The 18,923-nt window shown below is 45.9% G+C and overlaps 1 protein-coding gene across 2 annotated transcripts in view; it reads left to right on the forward strand.

The window, feature by feature from the left end:
• The first annotated feature begins 2,964 nt into the window (after window positions 1-2,964).
• The window catches only part of gak (cyclin G associated kinase), a 128,905-nt gene continuing 112,946 nt past the window's right edge, over window positions 2,965-18,923 (forward strand). Inside the window, exon 1 of one of the 2 annotated variants that reach the window (XM_067983432.1) lies at window positions 2,965-3,318. In XM_067983432.1, the coding sequence (XP_067839533.1) occupies window positions 3,180-3,318 (139 nt within the window). In that variant the 5' untranslated portion in view covers window positions 2,965-3,179. The remainder of the gene's footprint in view (window positions 3,319-18,923) is intronic. The other variant, XM_067983433.1, reaches the window with a different exon arrangement.

An 18,923-nucleotide genomic window follows, 5' to 3' on the forward strand; every position in this document is an offset into this window, starting at 1 on the left:
CTCTCTCTCTCTCTCTCTCTCTATTTGTCCTGCTACCTTTTCTCTCTCTCTCTCTCTCTCTCTATTTGTCCTGCTACCTTCTCTCTCTCTCTCTCTCTATTTGTCCTGCTACCTTCTCTCTCTCTCTCTCTCTATTTGTCCTGCTACCTTCTCTCTCTCTCTCTCTCTATTTGTCCTGCTACCTTCTCTCCCTCTCTCTCTCTATTTGTCCTGCTACCTTCTCTCTCTCTCTCTCTCTATTTGTCCTGCTACCTTCTCTCTCTCTCTCTCTATTTGTCCTGCTACCTTCTCTCTCTCTCTCTATTTGTCCTGCTACCTTCTCTCTCTCTCTCTCTATTTGTCCTGCTACCTTCTCTCTCTCTCTCTCTATTTGTCCTGCTACCTTCTCTCTCTCTCTCTCTATTTGTCCTGCTACCTTCTCTCTCTCTCTCTCTATTTGTCCTGCTACCTTCTCCCCCTCTCTCTCTATTTGTCCTGCTACCATCTCTCTCTCTCTATCTATCCTCCTACCTTCCTTCTCTCTCTCTCTATTTGTCCTCCTACCTTCCTTCTCTCTCTCTCTATTTGTCCTGTTACCTTCTCTCTCTCTATTTGTCCTGTTACCTTCTCTCTCTCTCTATTTGTCCTGTTACCTTCTCTCTCTCTCTCTATTTGTCCTGTTACCTTCTCTCTCTCTCTCTATTTGTCCTGTTACCTTCTCTCTCTCTCTCTCTATTTGTCCTGTTACCTTCTCTCTCTCTCTCTCTATTTGTCCTGTTACCTTCTCTCTCTCTCTCTATTTGTCCTGTTACCTTCTCTCTCTCTCTCTCTATTTGTCCTGTTACCTTCTCTCTCTCTCTCTATTTGTCCTGTTACCTTCTCTCTCTATTTGTCCTGTTACCTTCTCTCTCTCTATTTGTCCTGTTACCTTCTCTCTCTCTCTCTATTTGTCCTCCTACCTTCTCTCTCTCTATTTGTCCTCTCACCTTCCTTCTCTCTCTCTATTTGTCCTCTCACCTTCCTTCTCTCTCTCTCTCTCTATTTGTCCTGTTACCCTCTCTCTCTCTCTCTCTCTCTCTATTTGTCCTGTTACCCTCTCTCTCTCTCTCTCTCTATTTGTCCTGTTACCCCCTCTCTCTCTCTCTCTCTCTATTTGTCCTGTTACCTTCTCTCTCTCTATTTGTCCTGTTACCTTCTCTCTCTCTATTTGTCCTGTTACCTTCTCTCTCTCTATTTGTCCTGTTACCTTCTCTCTCGCTCTCTATTTGTCCTCCTACCTTCTCTCTCTCTATTTGTCCTCTCACCTTCCTTCTCTCTCTCTATTTGTCCTCTCACCTTCCTTCTCTCTCTCTCTCTATTTGTCCTGTTACCCTCTCTCTCTCTCTCTCTATTTGTCCTGTTACCCTCTCTCTCTCTCTCTCTATTTGTCCTGTTACCCTCTCTCTCTCTCTCTCTATTTGTCCTGTTACCCTCTCTCTCTCTCTCTATTTGTCCTGTTACCCTCTCTCTCTCTCTATTTGTCCTGTTACCCTCTCTCTCTCTCTATTTGTCCTGTTACCCTCTCTCTCTCTCTATTTGTCCTGTTACCCTCTCTCTCTCTCTCTCTATTTGTCCTGTTACCCTCTCTCTCTCTCTCTATTTGTCCTGTTACCCTCTCTCTCTCTCTATTTGTCCTGTTACCCTCTCTCTCTCTCTATTTGTCCTGTTACCCTCTCTCTCTCTCTATTTGTCCTGTTACCCTCTCTCTCTCTATTTGTCCTGTTACCCTCTCTCTCTCTCTCTATTTGTCCTGTTACCCTCTCTCTCTCTCTCTATTTGTCCTGTTACCCTCTCTCTCTCTCTCTATTTGTCCTGTTACCCTCTCTCTCTCTCTCTATTTGTCCTGTTACCCTCTCTCTCTCTCTCTATTTGTCCTGTTACCCTCTCTCTCTCTCTCTATTTGTCCTGTTACCCTCTCTCTCTCTCTCTATTTGTCCTGTTACCCTCTCTCTCTCTCTCTTTCTATTTGTCCTGTTACCCTCTCTCTCTCTATTTGTCCTGTTACCCTCTCTCTCTCTCTTTCTATTTGTCCTGTTACCCTCTCTCTCTCTCTCTCTATTTGTCCTGTTACCCTCTCTCTCTCTCTCTCTATTTGTCCTGTTACCCTCTCTCTCTCTCTATTTGTCCTGTTACCCTCTCTCTCTCTCTCTATTTGTCCTGTTACCCTCTCTCTCTCTCTCTATTTGTCCTGTTACCCTCTCTCTCTCTCTCTCTATTTGTCCTGTTACCCTCTCTCTCTCTCTCTCTATTTGTCCTGTTACCCTCTCTCTCTCTCTCTATTTGTCCTGTTACCCTCTCTCTCTCTCTATTTGTCCTGTTACCCTCTCTCTCTCTCTCTATTTGTCCTGTTACCCTCTCTCTCTCTCTCTCTATTTGTCCTGTTACCCTCTCTCTCTCTCTATTTGTCCTGTTACCCTCTCTCTCTCTCTCTCTATTTGTCCTGTTACCCTCTCTCTCTCTCTCTCTATTTGTCCTGTTACCCTCTCTCTCTCTCTCTCTATTTGTCCTGTTACCCTCTCTCTCTCTCTCTCTATTTGTCCTGTTACCCTCTCTCTCTCTCTCTCTATTTGTCCTGTTACCCTCTCTCTCTCTCTATTTGTCCTGTTACCCTCTCTCTCTCTCTCTCTATTTGTCCTGTTACCCTCTCTCTCTCTCTCTCTATTTGTCCTGTTACCCTCTCTCTCTCTCTATTTGTCCTGTTACCCTCTCTCTCTCTCTCTCTATTTGTCCTGTTACCCTCTCTCTCTCTATTTGTCCTGTTACCCTCTCTCTCTCTCCATTTGTCCTGTTACCCTCTCTCTCTCTCTCTATTTGTCCTGTTACCCTCTCTCTCTCTCTATTTGTCCTGTTACCCTCTCTCTCTCTCTCTCTATTTGTCCTGTTACCCTCTCTCTCTCTCTCTCTATTTGTCCTCTCACCTTCCTTCTCTCTCTCTCTCTCTCTCTGGCCCCTCCCATGAACCGGTTTGCTTTGCTGACGTTTGTTGCGGAAGCGCCGTCTGATCCGGGTCGCGGGCGGTTTATCCGGAGCGGTGTCGCTGATCCGGGTCGCGGGCGGTATCCTGCGCATTGCCTGTCCGCGCGGCCCCAGGCCCGGGCCCCAACTGTGTCTCAGTCCGGCCTCGGCCTCGGCCTCTCGCTCGCCCGCTCCGCCCGGCCGCAATGTCCATCTTCCAGTCGGCCTTCGACTTCCTGGCCGGCTCCCCGGGCTCGGCCGCCGGCCGCGATCACAACGACTTCGTGGGGCAGACGGTGGAACTGGGCGACGTGAAACTGCGGATCAAGCGGGTCATCGCCGAGGGTAAGAGTGTGAGGCCCGGGGAGAGGGAACCAGGAAAACCCGGTCCCGGCACAGGCCCCGCTCCGGCCTACTGCGCGCCCGCCGGTCTCCCTCAGCAGGAGGAGGAGAGTCGCAGTTTGCACAGCCTCCACATTGCTCCCCCGGGGAGGGGGGTGTTCGGTTTGTCATTGATCCCCCGGGGAGGGGGTGTTCGGTTTGTCATTGCTCCCCCGGGGAGGGGGGTGTTCGGTTTGTCATTGATCCCCCGGGGAGGGGGGTGTTCGGTTTGTCATTGATCCCCCGGGGAGGGGGGTGTTCGGTTTGTCATTGATCCCCCGGGGAGGGGGGTGTTCGGTTTGTCATTGATCCCCCGGGGAGGGGGGTGTTCGGTTTGTCATTGATCCCCCGGGGAGGGGGGTGTTCGGTTTGTCATTGATCCCCCGGGGAGGGGGGTGTTCGGTTTGTCATTGATCCCCCGGGGAGGGGGGTGTTCGGTTTGTCATTGATCCCCCGGGGAGGGGGGTGTTCGGTTTGTCATTGATCCTCGGGGAGGGGGGTGTTCGGTTTGTCATTGATCCCCCGGGGAGGGGGGTGTTCGGTTTGTCATTGATCCCCCGGGGAGGGGGGTGTTCGGTTTGTCATTGATCCCCCGGGGAGGGGGGTGTTCGGTTTGTCATTGATCCCCCGGGGAGGGGGGTGTTCGGTTTGTCATTGATCCCCCGGGGAGGGGGGTGTTCGGTTTGTCATTGATCCCCCGGGGAGGGGGGTGTTCGGTTTGTCATTGATCCTCGGGGAGGGGGGTGTTCGGTTTGTCATTGATCCCCCGGGGAGGGGGGTGTTCGGTTTGTCATTGCTCCCCCGGGGAGGGGGGTGTTCGGTTTGTCATTGATCCCCCGGGGAGGGGGGTGTTCGGTTTGTCATTGATCCCCCGGGGAGGGGGGTGTTCGGTTTGTCATTGATCCCCCGGGGAGGGGGGTGTTCGGTTTGTCATTGATCCCCCGGGGAGGGGGGTGTTCGGTTTGTCATTGATCCCCCGGGGAGGGGGGTGTTCGGTTTGTCATTGATCCCCCGGGGAGGGGGGTGTTCGGTTTGTCATTGATCCCCCGGGGAGGGGGGTGTTCGGTTTGTCATTGATCCCCCGGGGAGGGGGGTGTTCGGTTTGTCATTGATCCCCCGGGGAGGGGGGTGTTCGGTTTGTCATTGATCCCCCGGGGAGGGGGGTGTTCGGTTTGTCATTGATCCCCCGGGGAGGGGGGTGTTCGGTTTGTCATTGATCCCCCGGGGAGGGGGGTGTTCGGTTTGTCATTGATCCCCCGGGGAGGGGGGTGTTCGGTTTGTCATTGATCCCCCGGGGAGGGGGGTGTTCGGTTTGTCATTGATCCCCCGGGGAGGGGGTGTTCGGTTTGTCATTGATCCCCCGGGGAGGGGGGTGTTCGGTTTGTCATTGATCCCCCGGGGAGGGGGGTGTTCGGTTTGTCATTGATCCCCCGGGGAGGGGGGTGTTCGGTTTGTCATTGATCCCCCGGGGAGGGGGGTGTTCGGTTTGTCATTGATCCCCCGGGGAGGGGGGTGTTCGGTTTGTCATTGATCCCCCGGGGAGGGGGGTGTTCGGTTTGTCATTGATCCCCCGGGGAGGGGGGTGTTCGGTTTGTCATTGATCCCCCGGGGAGGGGGGTGTTCGGTTTGTCATTGATCCCCCGGGGAGGGGGGTGTTCGGTTTGTCATTGATCCCCCGGGGAGGGGGTGTTCGGTTTGTCATTGTTCCCCCGGGTAGGGGGGTGTTCGGGTGGGGTACATTCAGTGTTTAAGTGACCCCCTCGGGTGGGGGATATTCAGTGTGTTAGTGACCCCCTCGGGTGAGCTGTGTGTCAGTTTTACCCGGGCAAAGGGATGTTCTGTGTGTCAGTGAACCCCTTGATGGGGTATTTTGTTTTTCCATGGTCCCCTGGGTTAGGACATATTCAGTGTGCCAGTGATAACCTGGGGTGGGGGGATATTCAGTGTGTCAGTGACCCCCTAGGTGGTGGATATTCAGTGTCAATGTTCCCCTGGGATGGGATATATTCAGTGGCAGTGATCCCCTGGGGCGGGGGATATCGTGTGTCAGTGAGCTTACAGGCCAGCCAGTCTAACTTCAGTGGCGGGCAAATTATTGGAATCAATTCTGAGGGACAGGATAAACCGTCATTTAGAAAGGCACGGACTAATCAAGGACAGTCAGCACGGATTTGTTAAGGGAAGTTCATGTCTGACTAACTTGATTGAATTTTTTGAGCAGGTAACAAGGAGGGACGATGGGGGTAGTGTGTTTGATGTAGTCTACATGGATTTTAGCAAGGCTTTTGACAAGGTCCCACGTGGTAGATTGGTCAAAAAAGTATAAGCCCATGGGATCCAAGGGAGAGTGGCAAGTTGGATCCAAAATTGGCTCAGTGGCAGGAAGCAAAGAGTAATGGTTGACAGTTGTTTTTGTGATTGGAAGGCTGTTTCTAGTGGGGTTCTGCATGGTTCTCTAATAGGTTCATTGTTTTTTGTGGTATATATGAATGATTTGGACTTAAATGTAGGGGGCATGATTAAGAAGTTTGCAGATGAAACAAAAATTGGCCATGTGGTTGATAGTGAGGAGGAAAGCTGTAGACTGCAGGAAGATGTCAATGGACTAGTCAGGTGGGCAGAAAAGTGGCAAATGGAATTCAATCTGGCAAACTGTGAGGTAATGCATTTGTGGAGGGGAAGCAAGGCAAGGGAGTACACAATAAATGGGAGGATACTGAGAGGAAGTGAGGGACCTTGGAGTGCATTTCCACAGATCCCTGAAGGTAGCAGGACAGGTAGATGAGGTGGTTAATAAGGCATATGGGATACTTTCCTTTATTAGCTGAGGCATAGAAGATAAGAGCAGGGAGGTTATGCTAGAAAAGTATAAAGCACTAGTCAGGCTACAGCTTGGATACTGGTCACCACATTACAGGAAGGATGTAATTACACTAGAAAGAGTACAGAGGAGATTTACGAGGATGTTGACAGGACTGGAGAATTTTAGCTATGAGGAAAGATTGGATAGGCTGGGGTTGTTTTCTTTGGAACAGAGGATGCTGAGGGGTGATTTAATTGAGATGTACAAAATTATGAGGGGCCTAGATAGAGTGGATGCGAAGGACCTATTTCCCTTAGAGAGGTCAAGAACCAGGGGACTTAGATTTAAAGTGATTGGTAGAAGGATTCGAGGGGAGCTGAGGAAAAAAAAATTCACCTGGAGGGCAGTGGGGGTCTGGAATTCACTGCCTGAAAGGGTGGTAGAGACAGAAACCCTCGTCACATTTAAAAAGTACCTGGATATGCACCTGAAGTGCCGTAACCAACAAAGCGACGGACTAAGTGCTGGAAAGTGGGATTAAGCTGGGTGGCTCATTTTCGGCCGGTGCGGACATGGTGGACTGAATGGCCTCCTTCTGTGCCGTAAATTTTCTATGATCCAATGGGGTGGGGGTCAGTCTTTGTGTCAGTGACCCGTTGGGCTGTGGGATATTGTGAGTCAGTGCACCCCTGGCTGGTGAATATTCAGTGCCAGTGTTCCCCTGGGGTGGGGTATATTTAGTGTGTTAGTGACCCTCTGGGGTGGGTGGGATATTCAGTGTGTGTAGTAACCCCCTGGGTAGGGGATATTCAGTGGTAGTCACCCCCTGGATAGGGGATATTGTGTGTCAGTGATCGCCTGGGGTGGGGAATATTGTGTTTCAGTGATCCCATGAGTGGGTGATATTGTGTGTCAGTGATCCCCTGGGGTGGAGAATTTTCAGTATCACTGAGCCCCTGGTATGTCAGTATTGTATGTCAGTTATCCACTTGGCAGGAGGAAATTAAGACTGTCAGTAATCTCCCGGGGTGGGGTCATTCAGTATGTCGGTGACCCCCTGAGTGGCGGATATTCAGTGTCAGTGTTCCCCTGGGGTGGGAATTATTCAGTGTCAGTGACCCCCTGGGGTGGGGATTATCAGTGTCAGTGACCCCCTGGGGTGGGGGATATATACACTGTTAATTACCCCTGGGGTGGGGAATATCGTGTGTCAGTGATCCCCTAGGGTGGGGGATATTCAGTGTGTCAGTGACCCCTTGCGTGGGTTTATTCAGGGTCACTTACCCTTTGGGGTGTGGGTTATTGTGTGTCAGGGTTGGGGCATACTCTGTGTGCTAGTGACCCCCTGGAGTAGGGGCTATTCTGTGTCAGTGATCCCCTGGGGTGGGGGATAGTCAGTGTGTCAGTGATCCCCTGGGGTGGGGGATATTCATACAAACATACAAATTAAAAGCAGGAGTAGGCAATTCGTCCCCTCGAGCCTGCTCTACCATATGATAAGATCATGGCTGATCTGATTGTGACCTCAACCCTACTTTCCTGCCTACCTACTATAACCTTTGACTCCCTTGTTAATCAGGAATCTATCTAACTCAGCGTTAAAAATATTCAATGACCCTGCCTCCACTGCTCTCTGGGGAAGGGAGTTCCACAGACTCATGACCCTCTGAGAGAAAAAAATTCTCCTCATCTCCATCTTAAATGGGAGACCCCTTATTTTTAAACTGTGTCCCCTAGTTCTAGTCTCTCCCACAAGGGGAAACATCCTCTCAGCATCTACCCCTTCTAATCCCCTCAGGATCTTATATGTTTCAGTAAGATCACCTCTCATTCTTCTAAACTCCAGTGTATACGGGCCCAATTTGTCCAACCTTTCCTCATAAGATAGCCCCCTCATCCCAGGAATCAGTCGAGTGAACCGTCTTGAACTGCCTCCAAAGCAATTATGTCCTTTCTTAAATAAGGCGACCAAAACGGCACACAGTATTCTAGATGTGGTCGCACCAATGCCCTCTACAACTGTAGCAAAACATCTCTACTTTTACATTCCATTCCCCTTGCAATAAATGACAACATTCCATTTGCCTTCCTAATCACTTGCTGTACCTACATGCTAAATTTTTGTGATTCATGTACTAGGACACCCAGATCCCTCTGTACCTCAGAGTTCTGCAATCTCTCTCCATTTAAATAATATACTGCTTTTCTATTCCTCCTGCCAGACTGGACAAGTTCACATTATACGCCATCTGCCAAATTTTTGCCCACTCACTTAACCTATCTACATCCCTTTTCAGACTTCTTATATCCTCTTCAAAACTTATTTTCCTATCTACCTTTGTGTCATCAGCAAATTTAGCAACCATACATTCGGTCCCTTCATCCAAGTCATTGATATAGATTGTAAATAGTTGAGGCCTGGTCCCTGTGGCACTCCACTCGCTACATCTTGCCAACCTGAAAATGACCCATTTATGCCTACTCTCTGTTTCCTGTTAGCTAACCAATCCTTTATCCATGCTAATATGTTACCCCCTACACCATGAGCTTTTATTTTGTGTAGTAGCCTTTGATGTGGCACCTTGTCAAAAACCTTCTGGAAATCCAAGTACACCACATCCACAGGATCCCCTTTATCCACGTTGCTTGTTACTTCCTCAAAGAACTCTAATAAATTAGTCAAACACGATTTCCCTTTCACAAAGCCGTGTTGACTCTGCCTGATTCCATTGAGATATTTGAAGTGCCCTGCTATAACCTCCTTAATAATAGATTCTAGCATTTTCCCTATGACAGATGTTAAGCTAACTGGCCTGTAGTTTCCTGCTTTCTGTCTCCCCCCTTTCTTGAATAGAGAAGTTACATTCGCTATTTTCCAATCTGATGGGACCCTTCCAGAATCTAAGGAATTTTGGAAAATTAATACCAATGCATCTACTATCTCTGCAGCCACTTCATTTAAGACCCTAGGATGAAGTCCATCAGGACCTGGGGACTTGTCAGCTTTTAGTTCTCATTTTTTCAGAAACCCTTTCCCTGGTGATTGTAAATGTTTTAAGTTCCTCCCTCCCTTTCACCTCTTGATTCACAATTATTTCTGGCATGTCATTTGTATCCTGTACAGTGAAGACGGACGCAAAATATCTGTTCAATTCATCCACCATTTCCTTATGCTCTGTTCTTAATTCCCTGGACTCACTCTCTAGAGGACCAATGCTCACTTTACTTACTCTTTCCCTTTTTAAATACTTGTAGAAACTCTTACTATCTTTTTATATTTCTAGCTAGCTTTCTCTTGTACTCTAATTTATCCCTCCTTATTATTCAGTGTCAGCGATACCCTGGGGTGGGGGACATTGTGTGTCAGTGATCCCCTGGGTGGGGGATATTCAGGGTCACTGACCCCTTGGGTGGGGGATATTCAGTGTGTCTGTGATTCCCTGGGGTGGGGGATAGTTAGTGTGTCTTGTGATTTTAATCTCTTCCGTACACTTTTGGTTCCCACCATTCTACCTCTTCTGTGGAAATTGTGACAAGCAGTCAGTTTCTGTAATCTTAGCATGATCGTATATACCTGCTATTTGCAAAGGTTTGGAATATTTAGTTCATAGTTTTTAGTGTCAAAACAACATTATCAGATTCAGCTGCCTTTAAGAGGACATCCCGTCGCCATTTTTGGGGAGAAGAGTTGAGTGTAGTTTATGTTGGCATCGTGTGACATCTTGCAGGAGTGATGCTTTTGCAATGCTGCGATGTGTTTGCAATCTGAATAATGATGTACTGTGTTTGTGAAAAAGCTTTTCCTTGACCCTCCCTGAGTCTCTCTTTTTTCATCAATTTTCTCTACCATTTCTTTTCTTCCCCCTTCCTGAGGTCATTCACTCATTCCTGATGTACTGTCTCATGGATGCTGGTTGACCTTTGGTACCTTACCTAGCTGGCAACACACACACCTTGACACTGAGTGTTGGCAGGTCATTGACCCAAGCCTGACTCTGTCCTCACCTGATGTTCCCACAAGGGCATTTCCATCAGGGTTTGCTGGGAAGTGAACAGGAGAAACCATAGCCAATTTTTCTGCTGTTGAGCCAATTTAGAACCACTAACTTAGCACGGCCTGAGATTGAATCTGGTTCTTTTCTCGTGTACATGTCTCACTTTATAAACTTTCCTTTATAACTTTTCCAGGGTGACAGTGTCTGTTTAAAACATGATATTTTGATTTCCATTAAGTTGCATTTTTGCAGTTTGTTGGTGGTTCATATGTCTTGCAGATTATTTGTGTTAACTAAATTGTAGATAGGCCAAAGAATGCATATTAGGAACATAGGAACAGGAGTAGGCCATTCAGTCCCTCGTGCCTGCTCCGCCATTTGATAAGATCATGGCTGATCTGTGATCTAACTCCATATACCTGCCTTTGGCCCATATCCCTTAATACCTTTGGTTGCCAAAAAGCTATCTATCTCAGATTTAAATTTAGCAATTGAGCTAGTATCAATTGCCGTTTGCAGAAGAGCGTTCCAAACTTCTACCACCCTTTGTGTGTAGAAATGTTTTCTAATCTCGCTCCTGAAAGGTCTGGCTCTAATTTTTATACTGTGCCCCCTACTCCTAGAATCCCCAACCAGCGGAAATAGTTTCTCTCTATCCACCCTATCTGTTCCCCTTAATATCTTATAAACTTCGATCAGATCACCCCTTAACCTTCGAAACTCAAGAGAATACAACCCCAATTTGTGTAATCTCTCTTCGTAACTTAACCCTTGAAGTCCGGGTATCATTCTAGTAAACCTACGCTGCACTCCCTCCAAGGCCAATATATCCTTCCGAAGGTGCGGTGCCCAGAACTGCTCACAGTACTCCAGGTGCGGTCTAACCAGGGTTTTGTATAGTTGCAGCGTAACTTCTGCCCCCTTGTACTCTAGTCCTCTAGATATAAAGGCCAGCATTCCATTTGCCTTCTTGATTATTTTCTGCACCTGTTCATGACACTTCAATGATCTATGTACCTGAACCATAAGTCCCTTTGGACATCCACTGTTTTTAACTTTTTACCATTTAGAAAGTACCCTGTTCTATCCTTTTTTGATCCAAAGTGGATGACCTCACATTTGTCTACATTGAATTCCATTTGCCACAGTTTTGCCCATTCACCTAATCTATCAATATCGCTTTGTAATTTTATGTTTTCATCTACACTGCTTACAATGCCACCAATCTTTGTGTCATCGGCAAACTTAGATATGAGACTTTCTATGCCTTCATCTAAGTCATTAATAAATATTGTGAATAATTGAGGCCCCAAGACCGATCCCTGCGGGACTCCACTAGTCACATCCTGCCAATGTGAGTACCTTCCCATTATCCCTACTCTCTGTCGCCTTTCGCTCAGCCAACTTCCTAACCAAGTCCGTACTTTTCCCTCGATTCCATGGGCTTCTATCTTAGCTAACAGTCTCTTATGTGGGATCTTATCAAATGCCTTCTGGAAGTCCATATAAATAACATCCATTGACACTCCCCTGTCCACTACTTTAGTCACCTCTTCAAAAAATTCAATCAGGTTTGTCAGGCACGACCTACCTTTCACAAATCCATGCTGGCTCTCTCTGATTAACTGAAAATTCTCGAGATGTTCAGTCACCCTATCTTTAATTATAGACTCCAGCATTTTCCCCACAACAGATGTTAGGCTAACTGGTCTATAATTCCCCGGTTTCCCTCTCTCTCCTTTCTTAAAAAGCGGAGTGACATGTGCAATTTTCCAATCTAGAGGGACAGTTCCTGAATCTAGAGAACTTTGAAAGATATGTTAATATGTCTTTGAAAGATATAAAAATATATTAATATGAAGCACTGCTTTTCCTGTATCAGGGGAGATATACAGGGAAACATCTAGGTTAAAAAAAAATTGGAAGTGTGACAGTCGCCAACAGTACTATTCTTTAAAAACCAAAGCAGTTAATGAGAAATGCGATCACCTTTAACCGTTTTTGTCTTGCTATCTATTCCTTTTTGTCAGGCGAGGAACTTTGCTTTTCTTTAACCCACGAGTGCTGATTACTGGATGGTGGAAGTTACTCAATTGCAAACACTAAGGGCCCTTGGTATCAGCAGAAGTTTATATAATTGATTAACCAGCAGTGATTCAGTTTCAACAATGCATTGAGTCATCCTCAGACACTGTTTCAGTAACTGACCCACTTTTCCTGTCGTGTTCATAGAATCATAGAATTATAGAATGGTTACAGCACAGAAGGAGGCTATTCGGTCCATCGAGCTCGTGCTGGGTCTCTGCAAGAGCAATCCAGCTAGTCCCACACCCCCGCAATTTCCCTGTAGCCCTGCAAATTTTTTCCCTTCAAGTATTTATCCAATTCCCTTTTGAAAACCACGATTGAATCTGCCTCCAGCACCCCCTCAGGCAGTGCATTCCAGATCATAACCACTCACTGCGTAAAAAAGTTTTTCCTCATGTTGTCTTTGGTTCTTTTGCTAATCACCTTAAATATGTGTCCTCTGGTTCTCAGCCCTTCTGCTAATGGGAACAGTTTCTCTCTATCTACTCTGTTTAGACCCCTCATGATTTTGAACACCTCTATCAAATCTCCTCTCAACCTTCTCTGCTCTATGATGTGGAGATGCCGGTGATGGACTGGGGTTGACAATTGTAAACAATTTTACAACACCAAGTTATAGTCCAGCAATTTTATTTTAAATTCTTGTATTTTATTTTAAAAGCTTGTGAATTTAAAATAAAATTGCTGGACTATAACTTGGTGTTGTAAAATTGTTTACAATTCTCTGCTCTAAGGAGAACAACCCCAGCTTCTCCAGTCCATCCACATAACTGAAGTCCCTCATCCCTGAAACCATTCTAGTAAATCTTTTCTGCACCCTCTCTAAGGCCTTCGCATCCTTCCTAAAGTGCGGTGCCCAGAATTGGACGCAATACTCCAGTTGTGGCTGAACCAGTGTTTTATAAAGGTTCATCATAACCTCCTTGCTTTTGTACTCTATGCCTCTATTTATAAAGCCCAGGATCCCGTATGCTTTTTAACCACTTTCTTAACTTGCCCTGCCACCTTCAACGACCTGTGCACATATACCTCCAAATCTCTCTGTTCATGCACCCCCTTTAGAATTGTACCCATCAGTTTATATTGCCTCTCCTCGTTCTTCCTACCAAAATGTATCACTTAGCACTTCGCTGTGTTAAATTGCATCTGCCACACGTCCGCCCATTTCACCAGCCTATGTCCTCTTGAAGTCTATTACTATCTCCTCACTGTTTACTACACTTCCAAGTTGAGTGTCATTTGCAAATTTTGAAATTGTGCCCTGTACACCCAAGTTCAAGTCATTAATATATATCAAGAAAAGCAGTGGCCCTAGTACCGACCCCTGGGGAACACCAGTGTATACCTTCCTCCAGTACGAAAAACAACCTTTCACCACTACTCTGTTTCCTGTCACTTAGCCAATTTCGTATCCATGCTGCCACTACCCCTTTTATTCCATTGGCTTCAACTTTGCTGTGTTTACAATTTAAAAAAAAACTGTAATGAGCAAAAGAAGTTATAATTTATCACAATTAATTTTTCAACTGATTTTTTTTTAAATGCAGATAATGACACTCACTTGAAGGTGAGGAGTACTGATACTGTTGGTATTACACCTTCCACAATGTAGGTAATTGAGCAAGTTTAGAAGATGAATTGGTTTAGTTGCGAGATCAAGTTGTGTCGGGAGAAAAATGTGCAGTGGAGGGGAATGTGGTTATACGGAGGGAATTGGGGTCTGCTCATTTGGGTGAATGGTCATTTTGTGAATGTAATACTTTGCATGAGAAAATAATTTTAGATTACAAGGTCAATTCATGTAGCTTGATGAAGGCAGATGAAGATAAGCAACTTGGTTTTGGTTAGATGAGTGTTTGTGCCGTTGTAATGTGAGATTGCAACTAAACAGCAAACCAGAGTATTGGGCTGCATGTTGCTGGCAACGCATCCCTGGTCTGAAGGTGTTGTAATTTAGTGAGGTGGCACGAGGTTATATCAAGAATATTGCATTCTCTTAAGATCACCATTACTTTCTTCCAACGGAGCTCTATTGCACCTGAACGATTGATTAGGAGGAATCACAGAGAATTTTGACCACTAGGTTGTTTAAATTTGAAACTGTTCTCTTCAGTTAAATGGAGTGAAAGGAAATGCAATTTAGATTTTAAAACAATGAGCGGATCAGTTGAAAAGAAAGTTAATAAATCACTTGAATCCGAACAGAGGAAGTTTGTTATGCTTCCAATTATCAGGAGGTGAATTGTGTTTTAAAAGTTGAGGTTCAGTGTTAATGTGAATAATATAATTTGACATTTTAGTTCTCCTGCTGTTGATGGGACTCTTAAATATAAAGGATCTGACCTCTGGACTTTTAGTGACGTTGGAGACTCAGCTTGTCATGGGTTTTTCCACTTGCCGTTGGATTAAGCGCTTCCTGTCCTTGCCCGTGGATCTAGTTTTGATACAAACATGTCGGTGCACTGGACCAGCTTCATGTCAATCAAGAAGGACCAACGAAGAATTTCAAGTCAAAGGAAGAATTATATTTTGCATGAATGAATTTTGAACTTTATTCCGTGCAAATTCCTGGCTGAGAATGCACTTTGCTCTGTTACAGCACAGACTCAAAGAGGATAACGAGGCTTAAAGGGTTAAATTATGAGGACAAGTTGCATAAACTTGGTTTGTATTTCCTTGAGTTTATAAGATTGAAGGGCGATCTAATTGAGGTGTTTAAAATGATAAAAAGTTCGAAGGGGTAGATAAAGAAAAACTATTTCCTCTAGTGAGGGAATCCAGAACAAGGGCGCACAATCTTAAAATTAAAATTTAGGAGCAAAATCAGGAAGCACTTCTTCACGCAAAGAGTAGTGGAAACCTGGAACTCTGTTTCCCAAAAGGCTTCTGATGCTGGGTCCGTTGGAGCTTTCAGAACTGAGATTGATGGATTTTTGTTTGATAAGGATATCAAGGGATATGGAACCATGGTGGGTAAATGGGGTTGAGGTACAGATCGGCCATGATCTAATTGAATGGAGGAAGAGGCTCGAGTGGCTGAATGGTCTACCCCTGTTCCAATGTACTATGGGCATTTCGTGCTCTGCCTTACCCAAGACCGAGTGTAATATATCCAAGTTTGCTGACAATACAAAGTTAGGTGGGAAAGTAAGCTGTAAGGAGGACACAAAGAATCTGCAAAGGGATATAGACAGGTTAAGTGAGTTGGCAAGAAGGTGGCAGATGGAGTATAATGTGGGGAAATGTGAGGTTATTCACTTTGGTAGGAGGAATAGAAAAACAGAATATCTTTTAAATGGTGAGAAACTATTAAATGTTGGTGTCCAGAGAAACTTGGGTGTCCTCGTACAAGAAACACAAAGTTAGCATGCAGGTACAGCAAGCAATCAGAAAAGCAAATGGCATGTTGGCCTTTGTCGCAAGGGGGTTGGAATACAAGAGTAAGGAAGTCTTACTACAATTGTACAGGGCTTTGGTGAGACCTCACCTGGAGTACTGTGTACAGTTTTGGTCTCCTTAACTAAGGAAGGATATACTTGCCTTAGAGGCAGTGCAACAAAGGTTCACTAGATTAATTCCTGGGATGAGAGCGTTGTCCTGTAAAGAGAGGTTGAGTAGAATGAGCCTAGACTCTCTGGAGTTTAGAAGAATGAGAGGTGATCTCATTGAAACATATAAGATTATGAGGGGGCTTGACAGGGTAAATGCTGAGAGGCTGTTTCCCCTGGCTGGAGTGTCTAGAACTAGAGGGCATAGTTGCAGGACAAGGGTTTGGCCATTTAAGACTGAGATGAGGAGGAATTTCTTCACTCAGAGGGTTGTGAATCTTTGTAATCTCTACCCCAGGGGGCTGTGGATGCTGAGTCGTTGAATATATTCAAGGCTGAGAGATACATTTTTGGACCCTAGAGCTGGCAATAGATTTTGAGGGGGGAGGCTGTGGGAGGTCAGGCTACGGGACATAAGCATTTTCTTGACTGAATACCTCCTCTCCTGAAGGCATTGATTTCCTGCTGGGGTAGGATTTCAGTGGTGCTGGCCAGATCCTATGTTGCCTTGTCAAACAGGCCAATGCTCGTGTGTGTCTTACTAATTAACTATTAGGTTGGTGGGGGAAGAGGAGAAAGGAGTGATCACACCAAGCCTGACTTCCACATACATACATTCCAGCTGTGGCCGCTGGAAAACAATCAGGAGTGGGACCTCCAGCTTGATTTTTCTTTCCTCTTCCCCAACTCAGGTATTTGAGGCCAGGTGGGTCAAGTCCAATTTAAAAAAAATCTCATCCTGCATCTGTGTCTCTGGCAACTTGGAGATAAGAGCAGATTTAAAAAAAATAATTGTTGATTGATTACAAAAAATTAGATTGTGGTTTTTCGTTACAGTCAACCAAATGGTTGCTTGCTGTGTGAGGCAAAGGAGGAGATTGCGGGGGCTCTGACACATATATTCAGAACCTCTCTGGCCACAGGGGATGTGCCAGAGGACTGGAGAACCGCTAATGTAATACCATTATTCAAGAAGGGGAGTAGGGAAAAACCGGGGAACTACAGGCCAGTGAGCCTAACATCAGTGGTAGGAAAATTATTGGAAAAAATTCTGAAGGACAAAATTAGTCTCCACTTGGAGAAGCAAGGATTAATCAGGGATAGTCAACATGGCTTTGTCAAGGGAAGATCATGTCTGACTAATTTGATTGAATTTTTTGAGGGGGTGACTAGGCGTGTGGATGAGGGTAACGCAGTGGATGTGGTATACATGGATTTCAGTAAGGCCTTCGATAAAGTCCCCCACAGGAGACTGGTCAAGAAGGTACGAGCCCATGGAATCCAGGGTGCCTTGGCACTTTGGATACAAAACTGGCTTAGTGGCAGAAGGCAGAGGGTGATGGTCGAAGGTTGTTTTTGTGACTGGAAGCCTGTGGCCAGTGGGGTACCACAGGGATCGGTGCTGGGTCCCTTGCTGTTTGTGGTCTACATTAATGACTTGGATATGAATGTAAAAGGTATGATCAGTAAGTTCGCTGATGATACAAAGATTGGTAGGGTGGTAAATAGCGAGGAGGATAGCCTCAGTCTGCAGGACGATATAGATGGGTTGGTCAGATGGGCGGAACAGTGGCAAATGGAATTTAACCTGGAAAAGTGCGAGGTGATGCACTTTGGAGGGACTAACAAGGCAAGGGAATACACAATGAATGGGAGGACCCTAGGCAAGACAGAGGGTCAGAGGGATCTTGGTGTGCAAGTTCACAGATCCCTGAAGGCGGCGGAACAGGTAGATAAGGTGGTAAAGAAGGCATATGGGATACTTGCCTTTATTAGCCGAGGCATAGAATATAAGAGCAAGGAGGTTATGATGGAGCTGTATAAAACACTGGTTAGGCCACAGCTGGAGTACTGTGTGCAGTTCTGGTCGCCACACTACAGGAAGGATGTGATCGCTTTGGAGAGGGTGCAGAGGAGATTCACCAGGATGTTACCAGGGCTGGAGCGCTTCAGCTATGAAGAGAGACTGGGAAGATTGGGTTTGTTTTCCTTGGAGCAGAGGAGGCTGAGGGGGGACATGATTGAGGTGTACAAAATTATGAGGGGCACAGATAGGATGGATACTAAGGAGCTTTTTCCCTTCGTTGAGGGTTCTATAACAAGGGGACATAGATTCAAGGTAAAAGGCGGGAGGTTTAGAGGGGATTTGAGAAAGAACTTTTTCACCCAGAGGGTGGTTGGAGTCTGGAACTCACTGCCTGAAAGGGTTGTGGAGGCAGGAACCCTCACAACATTCAAGAAGCATTTGGATGAGCACTTGAAATGCCATAGCATACAAGGCTACGGACCAAATGCTGGAATATGGGATTAGAGTAGACAGGGCTGATGGCCGGCACGGACACGATGGGCCGAAGGGCCTCTATCCGTGCTGTATGACTCTATGACTCTCTATGACTCTATGACCAGAAGATTAATAGGATGATGTCCTGTCAAATGTTGGTACATTTTTCTGATAGGGGTTTCAGACAGGTGAGATTTGGGAAACTGCATTTAGCTGGACGAGGAAACTTGCTCTGTGGTGTGATAATAGTTAATATGACCGTAGAATGTCAAGGTTACAGTTTCTTTGTTATGTATTTATTTTTAATATGTCTATGGTTTTACATAAAACTTGACATTGAGACCTTTTTTGAAGATAAACATACTCAAAGGTCATGTTAGGTAAGTAATACAGCTCCTTAAAACAGACAGGGTTGTAACTTTGACGATTTTGCACTGAAAGCTGCAGTGCAATTTGAGTGCATCTTGTGTCACTGGGTTGGAATCGATGGCTATCAGTCGCTTATGAGTGCTGTTTTAATGCTAATAGTCCACAGTCACTCAGCTTCTATATGATCTGTATTATGTGCAAACACTTCTTTTAACCAGTGTCGAGCCTCTACATTCTAGTAACGTAATGCACTATATTTAGCATGTCCCTTGTTCCATGTTTTCAAATACATTTCTATGGCCTTTATACCTTTTGATAATACGTTACACTATAGAATCATACAGCACAGGAGGCGGCCATTCGGCCCTTGGAGCCTGTGCTGGCATTTTACGAGAGAAATCCAAAACTAATCCCGTAACTCCCCATAGACCTGTATCTCCCTCTGTTATTCCAACTTTCCCTGAAAAGGTGCCGTGGTCTCTGTT

The sequence above is a fragment of the Heptranchias perlo genome, chromosome 4 (genome assembly GCF_035084215.1).
Source record: "Heptranchias perlo isolate sHepPer1 chromosome 4, sHepPer1.hap1, whole genome shotgun sequence".
Lineage (NCBI taxonomy): Eukaryota > Metazoa > Chordata > Chondrichthyes > Hexanchiformes > Hexanchidae > Heptranchias > Heptranchias perlo.